This window comes from Euleptes europaea, chromosome 18, assembly GCF_029931775.1.
Source record: "Euleptes europaea isolate rEulEur1 chromosome 18, rEulEur1.hap1, whole genome shotgun sequence".
In the NCBI taxonomy this organism is placed as follows: domain Eukaryota; kingdom Metazoa; phylum Chordata; class Lepidosauria; order Squamata; family Sphaerodactylidae; genus Euleptes; species Euleptes europaea.
The window spans coordinates 14462847-14481691 of record NC_079329.1 but is presented as its reverse complement, the minus strand read 5'-3'; the positions used below and the strand labels follow the sequence as shown (position 1 = coordinate 14481691).

At 49.3% G+C, this 18845-nt stretch overlaps 1 protein-coding gene and 1 non-coding gene across 2 annotated transcripts; both read left to right on the top strand.

The window, feature by feature from the left end:
• Window positions 1-786: 786 nt before the first annotated feature.
• Window positions 787-16995, top strand: ATXN2L (ataxin 2 like). The gene is made up of 23 exons (XM_056863153.1): window positions 787-1035; window positions 3161-3197; window positions 4000-4056; window positions 4521-4592; window positions 5052-5202; window positions 5290-5414; window positions 5510-5601; window positions 7255-7455; window positions 7751-7926; window positions 8227-8331; window positions 8433-8630; window positions 9021-9110; window positions 9613-9677; window positions 9764-10038; window positions 10135-10204; window positions 10554-10700; window positions 10867-10936; window positions 12067-12254; window positions 12786-12915; window positions 13016-13137; window positions 14849-15058; window positions 16510-16690; window positions 16876-16995. The coding sequence occupies exons 1-23, from the start codon at window positions 800-802 to the stop codon at window positions 16923-16925; spliced, it is 3048 nt and encodes a 1015-aa protein (XP_056719131.1). The 5' UTR covers window positions 787-799; the 3' UTR covers window positions 16926-16995.
• On the top strand, window positions 13463-13532 carry TRNAI-GAU (transfer RNA isoleucine (anticodon GAU)). Its single transcript has one exon. It is a non-coding gene; the product is annotated as a tRNA-Ile (tRNA).
• Window positions 16996-18845: the final 1850 nt, after the last annotated feature.

Genomic DNA, 18845 nt, shown 5'->3' with positions numbered 1-18845 from the left:
CTCCTCTTTTTAACCCCCCCTTTTTCCCCCCCTCCTCGCGCGCTCGCTCGAGTGACCAACCCCCTCCTCCTCTCCCTCGAGCGCTGCCTCTTGATTGGCTCGCGCCCTCGAGACTTTATACTTTCCTCCTCTCGCCCTTCCCCCCCCCTTTCCTGCTCAACCACCACAGGGCCGAGCGCGCGCGCGTTCTCCCCTCCCCCCTCCTCCAGAAACAGGGCCGAGGCGTCCAATAAGAACGCGCGCCTGGCGGGGAGGGGGGACACGCGTCCCCGTGTGTGCCTGCGCCGGGCCTACGTGCCGCGTTTTGTTTCTCCCTCACGTTCGCCGCGAGGAGGACGAGGGAGGGAAGGCAACCCGCCTGCCTTTGCCTGCCCCCTTTTTTCCGTTGGGTTTGGTTGGGGTTTTTTTTTTTGTGGGGGGGGGAGGCCCCTCTGTGGGAGTTTTCGGCCCCTCCTCGACGGGCCGGCCCTCCTTTCCCCTCGCGCGCTTCCCCTTCCGGGCCAGGAGGTGCGCGCGGCGGTGTCGGCTTTCTCTCCTCCCCCCCTCCTCTCTTTCTAAGCCGCCGTTCTCGGGCGGCGCCACGTTCGGAGCGCTGCGGTGGCAGCCGGTGGGGCCGGCTCGCGGCTTCCTTTCCCCGCCTCCCCCTCAAGGGATCCTTCCCCCCACTCCCCCCCCCAGCCCCAGGCCGAGTGAGCTCGCGGGCCGCCCCCCCCCCGTCCCTCCCCTCGCCCAACGGCCCTCGCGCGCGTCCCAGGAGGCGGGAGCGGGGGGCTGAGACTGCGGCCCTGTCGCCGCCGCCATGTTGAAGCAGCCGCTGCCGCCGCCCTCCCCTCAGCCCGGCTCCCCCGCCTCGGGCCCGCCGCCGCCCACCACGCCGACGCCGCCTCCCCCGGCCGCCGCCTCGCGGAAGCCCAACCCTCCCCCGGCCAGCCCCAACGGCAGCCTCAGCCCCGGCGCGGCGGGAGGAGCCAGGGCCGCCACCGTGGCGCCCCCCGGCAGCGGGGCGGGAGCCCCCCCTGGAGGGAGCGGCACCAGGTAAAAAAAAAACAAAAAACCGCTTCCCGCATCCGGGGACCTGGAGGAGAGAGGAGGTTGGGGGGGGGTTATAGATTTCGCGCGCACGTGTTCGCGCGCTCCCGGTCGGGGAGGGTCGAGAAGAGGACTGACATGGGGAGGAGCGGGGAAAAGTGTCCGGTAAGCGCAGTTTTGTGAGGCCAGCCGCTGCTCCCTTCCCAGTGGAGGAGATTAGTCAGGGCGCTTCCACACAGCCCGAATAAGGCACTTTCAATCCACTTGCGATGCACTTTGAAGGTGGGTTTTACTGTGAACTGGCAAACTCCACTTGCGAACGATCGTTAAGGTGCACTGAAAGTACATTATCTGGGCTGTGTGAAAGTGCCTTCTTAAGAGGGACACTTCCTGTTTTAAGTTCCACGTGGGGGGGGGTGCTCATAAGGACGCATTTCAGAAAGAAGTTCCCTAGGGTGATACCTTCCTTAGCAGGAAAAAAAAAGTGGGGGAAACCCCTTTTAAAAACCCTATTTCAAAACCGATGGTTGTATTCTAGTAAAGTCACTGTAAGCTTCCAATATACCAAGGCTCTTTCTTGCGAAAGACTTAACAGGTTTACTGCGTCACTGACTTTCTGTGGGCCAGTGTCCACTTCAGGTGGAATTTTGTGCCGCGGCCGATCAATTAATCTCTAAAATGCCACAAGTTGACATTGCAGCCCTGTTCGTGCTTGTCACTGAGTTTAGTTGGGAATTATTTCTAGGTAAACATGCATGGAATCGTGTTAAGTTATGCTCAAGAGCCAGTGTGGCATAGTGGTTAGTGTGTCTCACTGTGCTCTGGGAGAACCCAGTTCAGATCCCTAGTATGCGATGAAAAGTTGCTGGGTGACCTTGGGCCTGTGACACATTCTCAACCTAACCTACCTCATAGGGTTGTTGTGAGGATAAATGAAGAGGAGAATGATGTAAGCTGCTTTGGCTCCCCATTGGGGAGAAAGGTGGGGTATAAATTAGTAAGTCTCCGTATAAATTGCTTCAAATGTAATGGTATGAGAGTGTTACAGATAGAGTGGGTAACATCTTTGCTTTGGGACATTATTTTAAATCTTAGACACATACAGAAGAGAGCACTGGAAACCGGTTATTTCCTCAACATACCAACAGCATTGCTTGCATACTGGAGAACTTAGCTGAAAGGGCCTTGTAAAGATGTGTTACTATTTGCACCTGACAGGTGGTTCCCGTACCCACATTCAACTTGTATGGCACTGAAGGCAGTAGCTGTGTTTCCATTTGTAGTGAACTGGGGTAGTACAGCTAGCCTCGCAAGCATAAGGAGGAACAGGGCGCTCTTGTGTGGCTGGAAAACCCCTTCGGAGTCACATGGTAGTATCAGTTTTTAGAAGTTAACAGCAAAAAGTGTGGGAATTCTCCTAGCCTTGAAAGTTTTGTCTTGCTCGCAGAAGCAAGGAAAAGCTTTGTAACTATATAGGGTTAAGGTGCATGTGTCAGTTCAGATGCCAGGGTATGATTTAACATACCCTTTTTGCTTCTGGTTGATTTGGTTGCCATATTATCTCCATTAGAACGACTTCCCTCTTTCTGTGGCATAACTTTCTGCTTAGCTTGGCTGAATTCCCACAAGTTACCTGATCATTGTTGTAAATTTAGTTATAGTATTGACTGCAGAAAAGTTGGAAGTATGGGTAAGATCCATAAGGAACCCTTTCCATACAAAGGGTTTCAATACTCTTGGCTAAATAGTCTGTTCTTTGCTCCATGGGGCAGGGATGCTGGAATATATATAGCCTCCACAGGCTTTGCTTGCAGGGTCTTCTATTTTTCTACTGAGGATGATGCTTCTTGCAAGGCCTGCTTACTTCGAGAGGCTTTGTTGTCCCATGATATGAAAAGAGGGGTTTTTGCTGTTCCTAGAAAACTAGATGATTTCAGAGATCCATCCCTCACTTTCTCCACTGTAAAATGTTTGCTGTAAAAGGTATCATGTTTATTCTGAACCCTTGGGGACAAATTCAGTTTATGTAATGAATTGGTGATATGATGTTTCAAAGACGGCATATTGTAATGTATGTGCAGAGGGCATATCACCTTCTGGGGAGTTAAACTTTTCTCTGATTTTTTTTCAGGGGTCAGAGCACAGGCAAAGGGCCTCCGCCGTCTCCTGTAAGTATCTGATCATCGACCCCAATTTAGGCCTCCCAAAGTTATAGGGCCATTCTTGCATGTTTAGACTGTGTGACTTGTAAAGCTATTACATGAAACCTCAGCCCTTGAAGCAAGCTGTACCAAGCTGTAATCAGTTCTTAAACCTTATACATGTCCATCTTCCCTTGCTAGTAGTACATTGTACTTTGGGATGAAACCCAATGTAGCTTTAGCTTGGAGTTTTTTTAACTTGGGTTTCCAGATCAGGTTTCCTTCAGAGTTTTGGAGCAATATCATTTGGTCATCTTTTAGATGCGAAAGAGGCCACTTGTAATGTCTTAGTAATGAGAGGCCCTGCCGCTGTTTTACAAGTCGATATTCTAGTTGTATTACTGGAGGGCACTGGCTGTGTTTGGGCACAGAAACGAAAATAAAACCATTAAACGTGAGATTTGTCGAAACAGGATAGATTAGCTGTCCCATAGCAGCTTTTTTTACTGCCTTCCTGGCTAGAAAATGTCGGAATTTTGTCCCTAGTTATAGCTCTCTGTCCGGGGCTGGCTGTGATCCCAGCCCCCAGGGCCCTGGCCTGGACATCTGACTACTGTTTGCACCAACCAAAAATAAGAAAAATATCCTATTAGTTTACTGCTTTCATAGTGAGATATAGTTTGTTAAAAGGTGCCTACCGTTGCCCTGTCGACTGCTGGATTCTTGCAGCTGAATGGTAAACAACTGGAAGTGCTAGATCAGTCATAAAAGGGTAATGTAAGTTTGCAAGTTGTCTGATGAACCTTGTTTTTCACTCATTCATCTTTAGGTCTTTGAAGGTGTCTACAACAATTCCCGAATGCTGCACTTCCTGACAGCTGTCGTGGTGAGTCTGAGATACGTTAGAAGGGTAGATACATAGGTGGGTGAATGTGCAATTGAAGATGGTATTCAGAGGAGTTCCCTCTTAACTTTCTTTTGGTGTGGGAAACCTTGTGGGATCAACCTCCCCTCAGCCTTGTTATTCACGTAATGCTAACCTGAGCGTTTCTTTTCCTTTGTTTTTTGTTTTGTTTTTTTGCTTAGCTTTAAGGGCGCTTCCTGAGATATTCTGTGAATATCTGTGCAGGTGTTCCCTGCAAACCAAACAGGAATGTTGTTGATTAGTTGCTGAAATGGTACATTCAAGGGTCATAAAATCCAGTCTAGTGCTGACTCCTTGTCCTGGTTTTCCTCCTCTTCCTGCAATAGGTCAAAATAACAGGGAGGAAAGCTGTGTGATGAACTGCAACTTGAAAAACCTTTCTACCTTGCCTTAATGTTACTTCCATTCTTCTGTTCCCTTCCCAGGGCTCCACGTGTGATGTAAAGGTGAAAAATGGAAGCACCTATGAGGGGATTTTTAAAACATTGAGCTCCAAGGTGAGTGTTTGTTTGGCTTGTAGTTTTGGTAAAGATAGTCCCCATGTGCAAGCACCAGGTCATTCCTGACCCATGGGGTGACGTCACATCCCGACATTTACTAGGCAGACTGTTTATGGGGTAGTTTGCCATTGCCTTCCCCAGTTGTCTACACTTTACCCCCCAGCAAGCTGGGTACTCAATTTACTGACCTCGCAAAGATGGAAAGCTGAGTCAGGCTTGAGCCGGCTACCCGAATCTGACTTCTGTCGGGATCGAACTCAGGTTATGAGCTGAGCTTTTTGACTGCAGTACTGCAGCTTACTGCTCTGTGCCACGGGGCTCTTTGGGTAGTTTAAAGAAGCCAATAATTACTTGTTAATAGCTAGAGCTTTGTGGGCCAGTGGAATGGCGTGATACTGCCATGCTCACAGTACTAGGTTTGGTGACGTGCATGTGATGTATGGATTATTTCTGCAGTTTGAGCTGGCTGTGGACGCCGTGCACAAAAAGGTGCCCGATCAGCCAGTGGGGCCCAAGCGGGAGGATATTGTGGACACGATGGTCTTCAAGCCTGCCGACGTTATGCTTGTGCACTTCCGCAACGTCGATTTTAACTACGCCACCAAAGGTAAAACATCTCACAGCTCTCCTGAAGCCTAGGCTGGAAAAGGTTGGAACTTCGCATCCAGACCACCTCCTCTGTTCTGTGCCCTAGATAAGTTCACAGATTCTGCTATTGCCATGAATTCAAAGGTGAACGGAGAGCACAAGGAGAAGGTTCTGCAGCGTTGGGAAGGGGGAGACAGCAACAGTGATGACTATGACTTGGAATCTGACATGGTAAATTGTCCCGCTCTGGCTCGCTTGAGTTTAATTAGTTGCTGAGCTGTTTTTTGGGCCAAAATGCTTGAAAAGGTTGCTGTCTGTCATTTCAGTCTAATGGCTGGGACCCAAATGAGATGTTCAAGTTCAACGAGGAAAATTACGGTGTGAAGACCACCTATGACAGTAGCCTCTCCTCGTACACGTGAGTGACAGTCTCAGCTGTGTCTGGGCTTGGGGGGACCCGGGGAAGGGGGTGAGACAGCAGATGATGTTGATTGAATACCTGTCGAGCAAACACACTGGGGACGACAGTGGAACACCAAAACCAGTCAAGTCTCCCATCCTCTCATTGTCTTTTAGTCCCTGCAAGGCTCTGAGCAGTAAGTGAGAAGTGATAAGGCAGGGGAAGGATAATAGGCTTATTGACACAGTTTGTTCAGCATGCTGGTCTAGACCTTTTGAAGCTCCCATCAGCTTCAACACTCCTAGAATCATAGAGTTGGAAGGGACCACCAGGGTCATCTAGTCCAACCCCCTGCACAATGCAGGAAATTCACAACCACCTCCCCCACACACCCCAGTGACCCCTACTCTATGCCCAAAAGGTGGCCAAGATGCCCTCCCTCTCATGATCTGCCTAAGGTCATAGAATCAGCATTGCTGACAGATGGCCATCTAGCCTCTGCTTAAAAACCTCCAGGGAAGGAGCACTTACCACCTCTTGAGGAAGTCTGTTCCACCGAGGAACCGCTCTAACTGTTAGAAAATTCTTCCTAATGTCTAGATGGAAAACTCTTTTGATTTAATTTCAACCCGTTGGTTCTGGGGCAACAGAAAACAACTCGGCACCATCCTCCATATGACAGCCCTTCAAGTACTTGAAGATGGTTATCATATCCCCTTCTCAGTCTTCTCTTCAGGCTAAACATACCAGCTCCTTCAACCTTTCCTCAATCTCTGCATCCTGTCTGTTTACCAAAGTGTTCTTTGTCATCAGTTGAAAGCAATAAGAGTATTTTTGATGGCTAGGGAAGGTAAGAGAGATTCTTAGCTTAATTATGAAACAGTTACCCATCCTCGTAGTACTCTGGTAGTGTTTGTGTGTGGAGCGGGCTAAAACTTACTTGCTCCCTGTTATCGGCCTGATGGTATCTGTCGCTGAGAGTGAGGTTTCACGGAGCATCAGATGCAAGGGTTGTACATGAATAGCTACATTTTAATTTATCTGTGCTGCAGTCAGAAATGTAGTCACAAGAGCATGCCAGATAAGTATATCAGTTTATCCAGGCCATGTAAGGAAGTGCCAGTTTTTTAACTTACATGCCCACCTCTCCTGTTGCCCAGGCTGTGCTTGCCAGGAGGTTGGTTGTATGTCACTTGAGAGGCTAAATGGGCAGTTGGTGCTTGGTGCCTTCCCACCCTGGCCTCTAATAAAGTGCAAATATATGGGAAGTCCATAAGGCCAGCAGATTGTTTCTGATTCGACAGCTTTGTAGCAGAACGACACCTTTTCATTTGTGGTACTTATTTAGGTTGACTGTGTATCCATTGTTGACAGAAAATGTGTGTTTCTTTGCTAGCTGAAATGTGATTTTAGGGTCACACTTGTGTGGGAAGTGGAAGGTGTCAGCCAAATCTCGATTGGAGATAGGTCAGCACCTAAGGCTGGCAGACCTGTTGTAGGCCAGACAAAGACTGTTAACTGCTGGAAGCATCAAGACTTTCTTCTGTAGCTGAACTTGGCAGAGTGTTGGCATTTCTGTTCCTAATAGGACAGCAGCCATTTGTCTGTATAGAAGAAGTGGGCATCATAAGTTTTCCTAACCAGCTTTTGTGTTTTGTCTCTGCATGGTAGGGTACCGCTTGAGAAAGATAATTCAGAGGAATTCCGGCAGCGAGAGGCCAGGGCTGCCCAGCTGGCTCGGGAGATCGAGTCAAGCCCACAGTACCGACAGCGCATTGCCATGGAGAATGATGATGGACGCACAGAAGAAGAAAAGCACAGCTCTGTGCAAAGACAAGTATCGGGGAGGGACAGCCCTAGTCTGGCATCCAGGTGAGACAATAGGATAGGTGAAGAGGGTGAAAATGAAAGGATGAGTTTAATCTAGAAGCAAAATAACTTCACCGGGATAGGGCAGTTATGGTTCTCACTTGCTGCTGGTTCAGATTACATCTTTTGGGATAAAAGAAAACCGTGCCAAGGTCTCCTCTCTAAAGTTAGCCCCTGGAAGGTTGGTCATCTCGTGCATCTGGGGTCTGCCAGTCCCTTTGCAGCACATGTGCCTTTGGATTCAAGATGCTGGCTGCGGTCCTTCGTGCCGCTTCACACTCGTTTTCTTTTTTTCCAGAGATGGCAAATACATACCACTTCCCCAACGTGTCAGAGAAGGCACACGAGGAGGCATGCGCTGCAGCAGCTCTCGTGGTGGGAGGCCCAGCATGGGCTCTTTACCGCCCCGTGGAAGTGGCCATCATCCAGACAGCAACCCTGGCTCCATCCCGGAGCAGCGAGGAATCAACGGAGGTGAGGTTTGGGGCTTGGAAATTGGGAGACTTGAATGGTTTGATGGACCCATCTCTATGGGGCAAAAAGGCCCGAGTCCTACTCTACCCAGAGGAAACATCCATCACAGGGAGCCATGAAATCTCTTCCCATGGAGGCTTTCTTGAAGTGACGTTTTTTACTATTAACATGGCTTTCCCAATTTCCGTTATTTTGGGTTGTGGTAAATGGTGGACTCTGTCTTTTTCCAGCAAGGGAGAGTTGCAGATAGCGCAGGTCTGTTTGGTGTACTTCTCTCACTGTTGATTTGCTGCCTTGTAGGCCCGTCCAGAATGTCTCCAAAGTCTCAGCGACCCCTCCGGGGGGCCAAGACAATGTCTTCCCCTTCCAGCCGGCCCATGGAAGTCTCAGCTGCATCTACAACAGGTATCTCACACAGTGTAGCCAACAGATCATTTTCCAATACCTAGAACAGAAGGTGGCGCTCACAGGATGGCGCTCACCTCTCTTGTTATCTTTCCGCGCAGTGGGCCGCCTGTATCCTCCTCGTTCTCCCAAGTCTGTCTCGGCTGTGCCAGTCTCCTCCCAGGATCCCCCCGTGGGATCAGCTGTCCCTGCTGCTCCTGCATCACCCTCTGAATCGAGAACTGCCTTGGAGCCTAGTGCTTCCCCAACCCCGCCTTCGCCCAAGGTCCTGACATCTGCCCCTATAGCTGCTGTTGAGGGTAAGCATTCTCACTGAAGGTGAAACAAGTCTAGGCCGATGGCAGTCAGGCAGACCTCATGGGAATTGAACCAGGCCTATCTTCCTTTCAATTGTTTGCCCTTTTCCCAGAGCATCAAGACTTTTCTGGTTCCCACACCTTTCCCCAGTTAGGCTGGCCACCTTTTCAGATCCACTAGGCTTAATTGGTCGATTGAACTTAAAAGGGTAAATGATGGTGTTCTCTCTTTAAGTTTAAGAAGGTGAGTGAGCTATACACTTAGACTCCTTATAGAGATCACCATAGTCCATGGCCGTTTCTGCCTTCTGGAAGTAGTTTCTACCATGTTCTTTGTGGGGCCTCTTGGGGAGTATGGGGCTTAACTGCTTTTTCTCTTCCCTCAACCCCTAGTTAAAGAGGTGCCTAGCTCTGCCACCAAAGAACCCAGCAGGACCTTGGAAGTTATGGGGCCCTCAGACCTGGTTAAACAGGCCAACAAAGGTTTGTGACTTCCACAGGAGTTTCTTCTTTTCCTCCCAAAGCCCTTTTGAAAATTCTCAGTTTCTGAGAGAAATATTGGGTGGGGGGGGGGGGTGTTTTCACACTGTAGAGCACTGGTTCCCAACTGGGGATCCGTGGACCCCCAGGGTCCACGAGAACTAAATTAAGGTCCACGAAACAAAGTTATAAACCCATAATAAATTAATATTTTCAATTAAAAGTTCTCCATTATAAAAATATATATTCAAATATTATTCTAAGTTTAATGTTTAACAGTTATGATTAAAGTTTATTTTCAAATTCTCAGAATTTTTATTTTGAACCTTGGGGTCCCTGCACCGAACAAAAAAGTCCTAGTGGTCCCTGGTCAAAAAAAGGTTGGGAACTACTGCTGTAGAGCCTAAACCTCATGGCTAATTTTTGGTATCTTTTTGGTTTGGGGTTTTTAAACTCTTGATCATTTGTTTATTCAATTGGTCCTGATGCTTTCACCATGTTCTAGGACTCCAAAATGAGCAGAAAAGGAATCAGCTGGAAGAGCTGCGCAAGTTTGGAGCCCAGTTCAAGGTGAGGGAAGGTTGTCTGCACGTCCTTTGCAGGAAGGATAATGTTTGGACGTGGCCATAGTTGCGACACCCATCTTTCCTCCCCAGCTTCAGCCTAGCTCCTCCTCAGAAGCCTCGCTGGACCCTTTCCGGCCCAAGGAGACTCTTGAAGGGAAAGGGAAGGACAAGCCTCCGGAAGCATTGGTGGGGGCAGGGGGCACGTGCGAAGTGGCTGACGAATCCCCCAAGCCCACCCTGGAGCTGTCTGAAAGCAGCAGTAAGGAGGAGAAGGGACCCTGCGAAGGCATGGAACGCCAGACCCAGACGGCTAGCCCCCCAGGCAAAGGCGACACAGATGACAAAGAGGATGGCCCTGTCTCAGAGTGAGTCACTGGTGGGGGGACTGCAGCAGATGCACTGACAGCTAGGCAGTCCTTGTGGTTTCCTCATCGCATATCTGTTGCGCTTTATGCCTCCAGGCAGGTGAAGAAGTCAACACTGAACCCGAATGCAAAAGAATTTAACCCCTCAAAGACGCTTCTGTCTGTGGTGAGTAAGTGGGGGACCCTACCTTGCAGTGACTACGCTTGCGTAGGTGGGACGACCGGGAAGAAGAGATCTATTCTTTAGTCTTCATAGGTTTGGATCCTGAGATGATCAGGGGAAAGGCAGACGTATCAGTATCCTAAATGAGAGCAACCTACTAGGCTGGACTGCAACAGTACGCTGTTAGCCAAAGACTTCTTTACTCTGAGGAGGAAGGCATCTCGATTGACGCTTCATTAGAAAGGCCCTCTGAGCAGCTACGGTCCCCTCAATCAAGATGCTGTCCATCCTCAGAGCAGAAGGAACCTACACGGTAAGTAATCAAGGTTCTGTTTTCTTCTTAACCACGTAGAACAAGTCAACGAGTACGCCTACTTCGCCAGGACCACGCACCCACTCTACACCCTCCATCCCAGTGATCACACCAGGGCAAAGTGGCATGTACAGTCCACAGTACATCTCCTACATCCCACAGATCCACATGAGCCCAGCTGTGCAGGTGAGGGGCAGGGGACTGTTCTTGTGACGGTGTTCCCCTGCGTGGCTGGTTCTGTCTCAGAACAGAGCATTGAGCTGCCGTAACCATTGGTCCTTTCCCAGTTACCACATGGGAGCGGGGGAACGGGGCAGCTGTAGGGTTAATTGGCTTGCCCCATCTGCTACAGGCTCCTCAGATGTACCCGTATCCTGTTTCCAACTCTGTGCCTGGACAGCAAGGGAAGTACCGAGCCAAAGGTGAGTGGGTGTTTCTGAAAGGGTCGGCTAAGACCCCTGGGGAGCATGAATTTTTTTCTTATTACCTAAAATAATAATGACTAAACGGAGGCGATCGTATTTTGGTCACATGAGAAGGCAAGAGTCACTAGAAAAGAGAGTCATGCTAGGAAAAGTTGAGGGCAGCAGGAGAAGAGGAAGACCCAGCCCTCAATTTGCAAGTCCTGAGCAAGGCTGTCAAAGATAGGACATTTTGGAGGACATTCATAGGGTCGCCATGAGTCGGAAGCGACTTGATGGCACTTAACACACACACATACACACACGCACAAAATAATACAAACAGATAATACAACACTAAAAGTAGCAACGATAAAGTTTAGGAAATACAATATAGTAACACATGGAGATCTTACAGCAAATGGGCTAGATTAGATTTTTACAACAGACAAAATAATCAAATTGGCACAGAGAATGTGAAGATCGTTAGCTGGTACACTTGAAAAAAACTGAGATATCATCTGACATTTAAAGCCAGTATAGCATACTGACTGTTGACCTTTTCATTCAGGATCAACTCCTGGATATAAGCTAATATTCCCAGGACCAACCTAGCATTCAGTATATTTGTAATGTATTGATAAACCTACCATGATCCCTGACCAGGAAAACCATGGTTATAGATAAGTAACCTGGTCCCAATGTTAAAAAAAGAGAGAGAAAGGTGAAGAAGAGTTGGTTTTTATATGCCGACTTTCTCTACCACTTAAGGGAGACTCAAACCGGCTTACAATCCCCTTCCCTTCCCCTCCCCACAACAGACACCCTATGAGGTAGGTGGAGCTGAGAGAGCTGAGACTTGCCCAATGTCACCCAGCTGGCTTCGTGTGGAGGAGTGGGGAAACAAATCCAATTCACCAGATTAACCTCCGCCACTCGTGTAGGAGTGGGGAATCAAACCCGGTTCTCCAGATCAGACTCCACCGCTCTTAACCACTACACCACGCTGCCTGATGTATTTTGCTCCTTTATAATGCAAAGTTTGCCACAATAGCAGTGTGCTTACACAGGGAGCTTGAACTTGAGTGCCTTATCCCTCTGGTTCGGGGGAAGTGTTATGGGTGTGACCTGGCTTCCCTGTTTCTGCACAGGCTCCCTACCCCCGCAGCGCTCTGACCAGCACCAGCCTACTTCAGCGCCTCCCATGATGCAGGCTGCAGCAGCTGCAGGCCCCCCGCTGGTGGCTGCCACGCCGTATTCCCCATACATCTCTTACAATCCCCAGCAGTTCACAGGGCAGCCCACCATGATGCAGCCCATGGCACACTACCCCTCGCAGGTGAGTGTTATGGCGTGCTAGTGGGGAAAGACTGAGAGGGGAGATAACCATCTTCAAGTACTTGAGGGGCTGTCATATAGAGGAGGGTGCCGAGTTGTTTTCTGTTGCCCCGGAAGGTCGGACCAGAACCAACGGGTTAAAATTAAATCAAAAGAGTTTCCGTCTAGACATTAGGAAGAATTTTCTAGCAGTTAGAGTGGTTTCTCAGTGGAACAGGCTTCCTCAGGAGGTGGTGGGCTGTCCTTTCCTGGAGGTTTTTAAGAAGAGGCTAGATGGCTATCAGCAATGCTGATTCTATGACCGTAGGCAGATCATAAGAGGGAAGGCATCTTGGGTATCTTCTGGGCATAGAGTAGGGGACACGGGGTGTGGGGGAGGAAGTTTGGAATTTCCTGCATTGTGCAAGGGGTTGGACTAGATGGACCCTGGTGGTCCCTTCCAACTCCATGGCTCTATGAAAAAGAATCAGATCTGGGGGTGCAGGCGATGTCCCCCTGTGCTCTGACCCATGTTGTTTCCCCCCTTCCCCAGCCTGTCTTTGCCCCCATGCTGCAGAGCAACCCGCGTATGATGACATCCGGCAGCCACCCCCAGGCCATTGTCTCGTCATCCACCCCCCAGTACCCCCAGGCAGAGCAACCTACGCCCCAGACGCTCTATGGTGAGTTTGCGCTGAGCCTGGAGACGCGCCCCACTCTGAGCTTACTTCCCCCTTTCCTCCCTTCGCATCGTTGACTGCTGCTTGCCGCTTCTCTCCCCAGCCGCAGTGCATCAGTCGTATCCCCACCATGCCACACAGCTGCATCCGCATCAGCCTCAACCAGCTACCACACCCACGGGCAACCAACAGCAAGCGCAACATGCTGCCCCCAGCCCTGTGCAGGTACTGGAAGAGATGGGGGGCACAGGGAGCTGGTTATTAGCTATGGGAGGCACTTAATGCTTGTCTGGCTCTTGCGACCTGCACATTTTGGTCTTATATTTGGGGTCGGCACAGATGTGTGTTCTTTCAAGCTCTCGCCTGAAAAAAGTTATTTTGTGAAGGGGGTAGTCCAGCGTATTATGAGTGCAGCTGCTTTTCCAGCTCTTAAGAGCTGATGTATGTGAAATGAGGTTCAAAAAGCCAAGAAAACAATCCATGCAGTACCTACATTAGAACCAACCTGATGGCACATAAATGTGCAACCTTTTGAGTTCCCCTTTTGAGAGGCTGTAGCTTAGTGGTAGAGCATCTGCTTGATATGCAGAAGGTCCCAGGTTCAATCCCTGGCACAGCCAGCTTAAAAGGATCACAGGGTAGGTTATGTGAAAGACCTCCATCTGAGATGGTGGAGAGCAGCTGGCAGTCCGAGTATACTGACCTTGATGGACCAATGGTCTGATTCAGTATAAGGCAGCTTAATGTATGTTCTTGCATTGATGGTAGCTGGCATCCAACCATCTATGCACAGAAGGCAGATGGCATTCCTTCCATGTTCCTCTCAGCCCCTCTTGACCATCTGAAAGATCATTCCCAGGGTTGCGATACCCAGTACAGAGCAATATTTGTGCAGGCAAATGAAAGGGGGCAAGGGGTGAAATTGTCTTCGTTCAGTGGAGCTGTTCTTGCAGAAGAAGGAAGCCGAGCAGCTTCATCCTTCTAGCCCCTCCTCTCTCTGGCTTCCCAGCTTGTGTGGCTACTTCTCCCCATGGGTTCCCACAACTGATCTTCCTGGTGATCGGAAGGGGCTGCAGGAACAGAGCAGAGTGTAGGAAGCTCCTGTGGATGGCTGGGCACAGGCCAACATACTTGCTGACATCAGCCTATGATTCTATCCTATTTGTGTCAAGCACCTAGTGCTCAATCCAGAGCAAGAAAGGGATCTTGTGACTACTACATGCGGCAGGGCTAGATGCCTGCCTGACATTAAAGGCCAAATGCCTGCATGACAATATAGGCGAGTATTCAGTAAGAACACATAAATGCAGCATCTGGGGGAGCCCCTTAAGTGTCTTGTGGCTTTTGCCAAAAAGCCATTGCTGCTTTTATTTTCATGTTTTAGTAAAGGCAACTAACTACAATGGATTATCCAAGGAACCTATTCCTAATGGTTGGGAATCAGAGCTTACTGACCTAGTTTTACAGTAGTGTATCAGTGATGGGAAGGGTTTAGTGTGTAAAGAACCTTTCCTCCTCCCCACGGTCAGTGCTTAGCGGAGGAAACAGCAAGGTTAAATGTACTGGACACTGGTTTTACCAAGGTGTAGTGGTTAAGAGTTGCGGACTCCAGGCTGGTGAACTGGTTACAATTCCCCACTCTTCCACATGAAGTCTGCTGGGTGACCTTGGGCCAGTCACAGATCTCTCAGAACTGTCTCAGCCCATGCGGAGGCAGGCAATGGCAAACCACCTCCAAACATCTCTTTGCCTTGAAAACCCTACGGGGTCGCCATAAGTCAGCTGTGACTTGGCAGCACTCTCTACCACTGCTGCATATCACCATGGTGTGCCTAGTCTTTGTAGTATGGTTGTAGAGGAGGGGGATCTGGCTGGAGAGTAGATTGTGGGCAAGGCTTCAGGGATTAAACTGTGACCCTTGTGCCTTCTGCCGCAGCACCAGGCTGGACAGCCACCTCACTTGGCCAGCGCCCAGCAGCAGCAGAACCTTTACCACACGGCCACACTGACCGCTACGCCCCCTTCCATAACACCAGGGCCAAGCGCTCAGTCTCCACAAAGCAGCTTTCCCCAGCAGGCTGTTTACGCCATCCATGCTCACCAGCAGCTACAGCATGGCTACACCAACATGGCCCATGTAACCCAGGTGAGTGTGCTCCCTGTTAGATGTGGGGAGGTTCTAGCCTCAACGATGCCAGCAACTCTTGAGTAAACAAATGGGAGTGGGTAGGGTACCATATTGAAGGTCTTAGTGGGTTCTTTGGGTGTGAGGGAGAACTGTTGCTTTTAAGGCTATTATTTTTGTAGTTTTGAGAAATGCTAAAAATGAAGTCTTCATCTTCTCCCTCTTGCGCTATGCTATAGCAGCCTTTTGCTACTGAAAATGAAGGTGGGGGTGGGGAGGCTCAACGCCTCTAGACCTCTAGAGTGGTTTGTAGCTGGGCAACTAAACCATCTTCTGCAGCTGGAATGAATTATTTATTTAGGGAAATTTTATGCCACCTCTACAGGGAACCTACCTGAAGCGGGTTACAAAATAAAAACAAAACATGAAACGTTATTTATGAAAATTCAGCATTAAATTTGGGCTTATACAAATCAGAGCCTTGTGGGCCCGTTTGTATTTATAGAGTCACCTTAACATGGTTTGCTTTTTGTCCTTTTCCTCTATCAGTTGAATGCTCTTCTCCATTTAACATCATGGGATAGCTAGGACCTCCTGTGTTTGGGGGAGGAACAGCAGGGGTAGAGATACTTGGGATCCTGCTCTGAGAGAGAGAGTGACTCTATTCTTTTTTGGGTGTCCATAAATTACAATAGTCTCCATCTTCTGGGACTCCCCTGCATTTGTCAAGTTCCTTGCAGATGCATCTCAACAGGGAGTATGCTGTGTACTAGTTGGGGGGTTAAATAAATTGAGGCTTGGGAATTTGAAGCTTTTTTTTAAAGGCCCACAAGGCTCTAATTTTAGGAAATTAACTATTGAAGCTCTGCACTAGAGCTCCTGTTCTATTTGGAATGTGGTTCTTTTCTTTATTTTGTGTGCGTGTGTGCATTTTCCTGAACTGGATAGTGCTTGCTAGAGCCGTGCTGTGGCTTCCCGAGCCTTTGAAAATGGTGCTTTTTGGTTGGGTGGTGTGCGGGTATTGCAGCAGCAACTTTCGTAACCTTGCATGGCGGTGGTGCTCATGCTGCTTAGTCCAGCTGTAGCAGTTTCTTTCTTCCCATATGTAATTAACCATTAGGTTTAATTTCACCCTCATTCAAAGTGTCCAGTTAGATAACGTCTCATATTTTAGCCAGTTTGATAAATATGTACCAGGCAGTCATTAACGAGGACTGCGAGCAGCTTTGGACTATCAGCTTTTCTTGGGAAAATGTATTCTGGACTCTAAAAAGATCTAGCTTGATATTGCAGCTCCATCAACCAATACCAGCTGCTAAATCAATATCATCTCCCTGCATTTCAGGATTTCGGCTGCCGCCACTTCTGTTAGCTTCTGCCCAGTTGTTGAAACACCAGAGTATTTCCTTCTTAATGTGAAACACTGATCTGCGCACGGGCTGAAGTAACTTCTTCTCCCCCCCCCCCCACAGGCCCACGTCCAGACTGGAATTGCAGCCGCCCCGCCCCCTCATCCTGGAGCTCCCCAGGTCATGCTGCTGCACCCCTCACAGACCCATGGTGGGCCTCCCCAGGGAGGTGTGCCCCAGAGCGGTGTGCCCACTCTCTCCGCCTCCACACCCTCCCCATACACTTATATAGGGCACCACCAAGGTGAGTCCAACGAGGGAAATGGGCTCAGTTGGATAATGCTCTTCACTGCTTTCAATGAGTAGGGAAGAGCTCGGGCCTTGGCGGGAGGTGCGCGGGGCTTGCCGGGGTTACGAGGTTTGGCTAGGACTGGTGACTGGGCTCTCTGTGCCTTCACTCGCCTCACTGACTCTTTCTTCTCTTTCCAGTTCAGTCTCATCCTTCCCAGCAGCTTCCATTCCACCCCCCTGGGAACTGATGCCCACGCTTCTCTCTGTGACCTGAGACCCCCAGCCAGCCTTGGCTCAGTTGCTGGCCCCCCCGCCTGGGCCAGCCCTCGTGCCCATGGCAGAGAGGCCCCTGGGGGGGGTGAAGTCCGGCCCGGTTCGGACCCCCCTCGCCAAGCACCTTCCTTTCCGTTGGTTTAGTGAAGCCCACATGGGGCGCTGTCAGCCAGCGGGACGGAGCAGGGCCCCTTCCCCTCGCCCGGAGAAGGGCGGGGTTTCTTTTATTTATGACTCCATTCGGGCTCTTAGAGCAAATGCCACTTTTCCCACATTAACTTGACAAGGACGTGACCAGATGGACAAACCTTGACTTTTTATTAAGTAAAAAATATTTAAAAAGTAAAAAAAAAAAAAAACAATAAAATTTTAAACTAACTAATTTTGGGCTTGGGTTGACTGTGTGGAGGGGAGGGGCAATTTCTAAGCAGTAATCGTTCTTTGTGATGTGAGGACTTTGAGAGTTTGGACGAAAAGGGGGTTGATTAGCTGCTCCCAGAGAGTTTTATTCAGGCTTCAGGGGCGGTTCACAAGAACAAGTTGATGTATGCTGGTGTCTCTTGTTTATCTAGTTTGGAGGCGGAAGCTCTGTGGTAGTCAGGTCGGGGTGACAACAGAAATAAGAATGTTAAAGCTGTGGTTCTCGTTGCTGCTAATGTGAAAACCGTACAAACCATAGCCCGGTAATGCTAGGAGAGTGTAGTTTGGAGCGGTGGAGTCTGATCTAGACAACCAGGTTTGATTAGCCTCCTACACATGAAGCCAGTTGGGTGACCTTGGACTAATCACACTCAGCCCCTTACCTCACAGGGTGTCTGTTGGGGGGAGGGGAAGGTGATCGTAAGCAGGTTTGAGTCTCTCTTAAGTGGTAGAGAAAGTCGGCATATAAAAACCAACTCTTCTTCTTCTACCCTTGTCCTGGAGGCTACAACAGAGAATGCACGAGTACAGGCAGTTATCGATTTTGCCCATGGGTAATAGGGTAACCGCGGAAGGCCCTACTGGGATGAGCAGAGCTGTTGTGGCAGAGCACAGGGGGAGGGGCCATGAAGGACTTCATGTGTGACAGTTCAGTACCTTGAATTGAGCCTGGTAATTGGTGGGCAGCCAATGGAGTGAGATGGGACGTTCTAGACAGCTCCTGATAATAACCCAGCTGCAGCATTTTGAACTAACTGGAGCCTCTAAAGGTTGCCATATTGGCCAAATCAAGGTAGGGGGCTATCTTGCAGGCTAGACTGAGTTGGAAAAAAGTGGGGTGGTGGTTGTTGTTTTTGCAGTCTCATTATCTTGCTTCTCCAACAGTAATGCTGGACCCAGTACAACTTTAAATGTTTTCTATTATTGGGATCTAACATACACAAGTATTGCATTAAGTTTTGAAGTGGGTACGGGTGTGTCAGAAAGCTGATAGGAAGAAAGTCGATTCCTTCCTTTGGAGGAGAGTGTTACGGATACCGTGGACTGCCAAAGAAACAAATCAGTGGGTTTTAGATCAAATCAAGCCTGAACTGACCCTAGAAGCTAAAATGACTCAACTGGGGCTATTGTATTTTGGTCACATTATGAGAAGACAAAGAGTCACTGGAAAAGACCGTCATGCTACGAAAAGTAGAGGGCAGCAGGAAAAGAGGAAGACCCAACAAGAGATGGATTGACTCAAGAAAGGAAGCCACAGCCCTCAGTTTGAAAGAGAGGACATTTTGGAGGGCTTTGATTTATAGGGTCGCCATGAGTTGGAAGCGACTTGACAGCACTTAACACATACAAGGGTGTATCAGCATCTTAACCACAGCTATGGTTCCTGCGCCACCGCCTCTCCCCCCACAAGATCAGTATTGGTCCTTGGCAGTGTTTTCCCAATTCTTGCCATTCTCAGCCTTTTAGTACCCCTA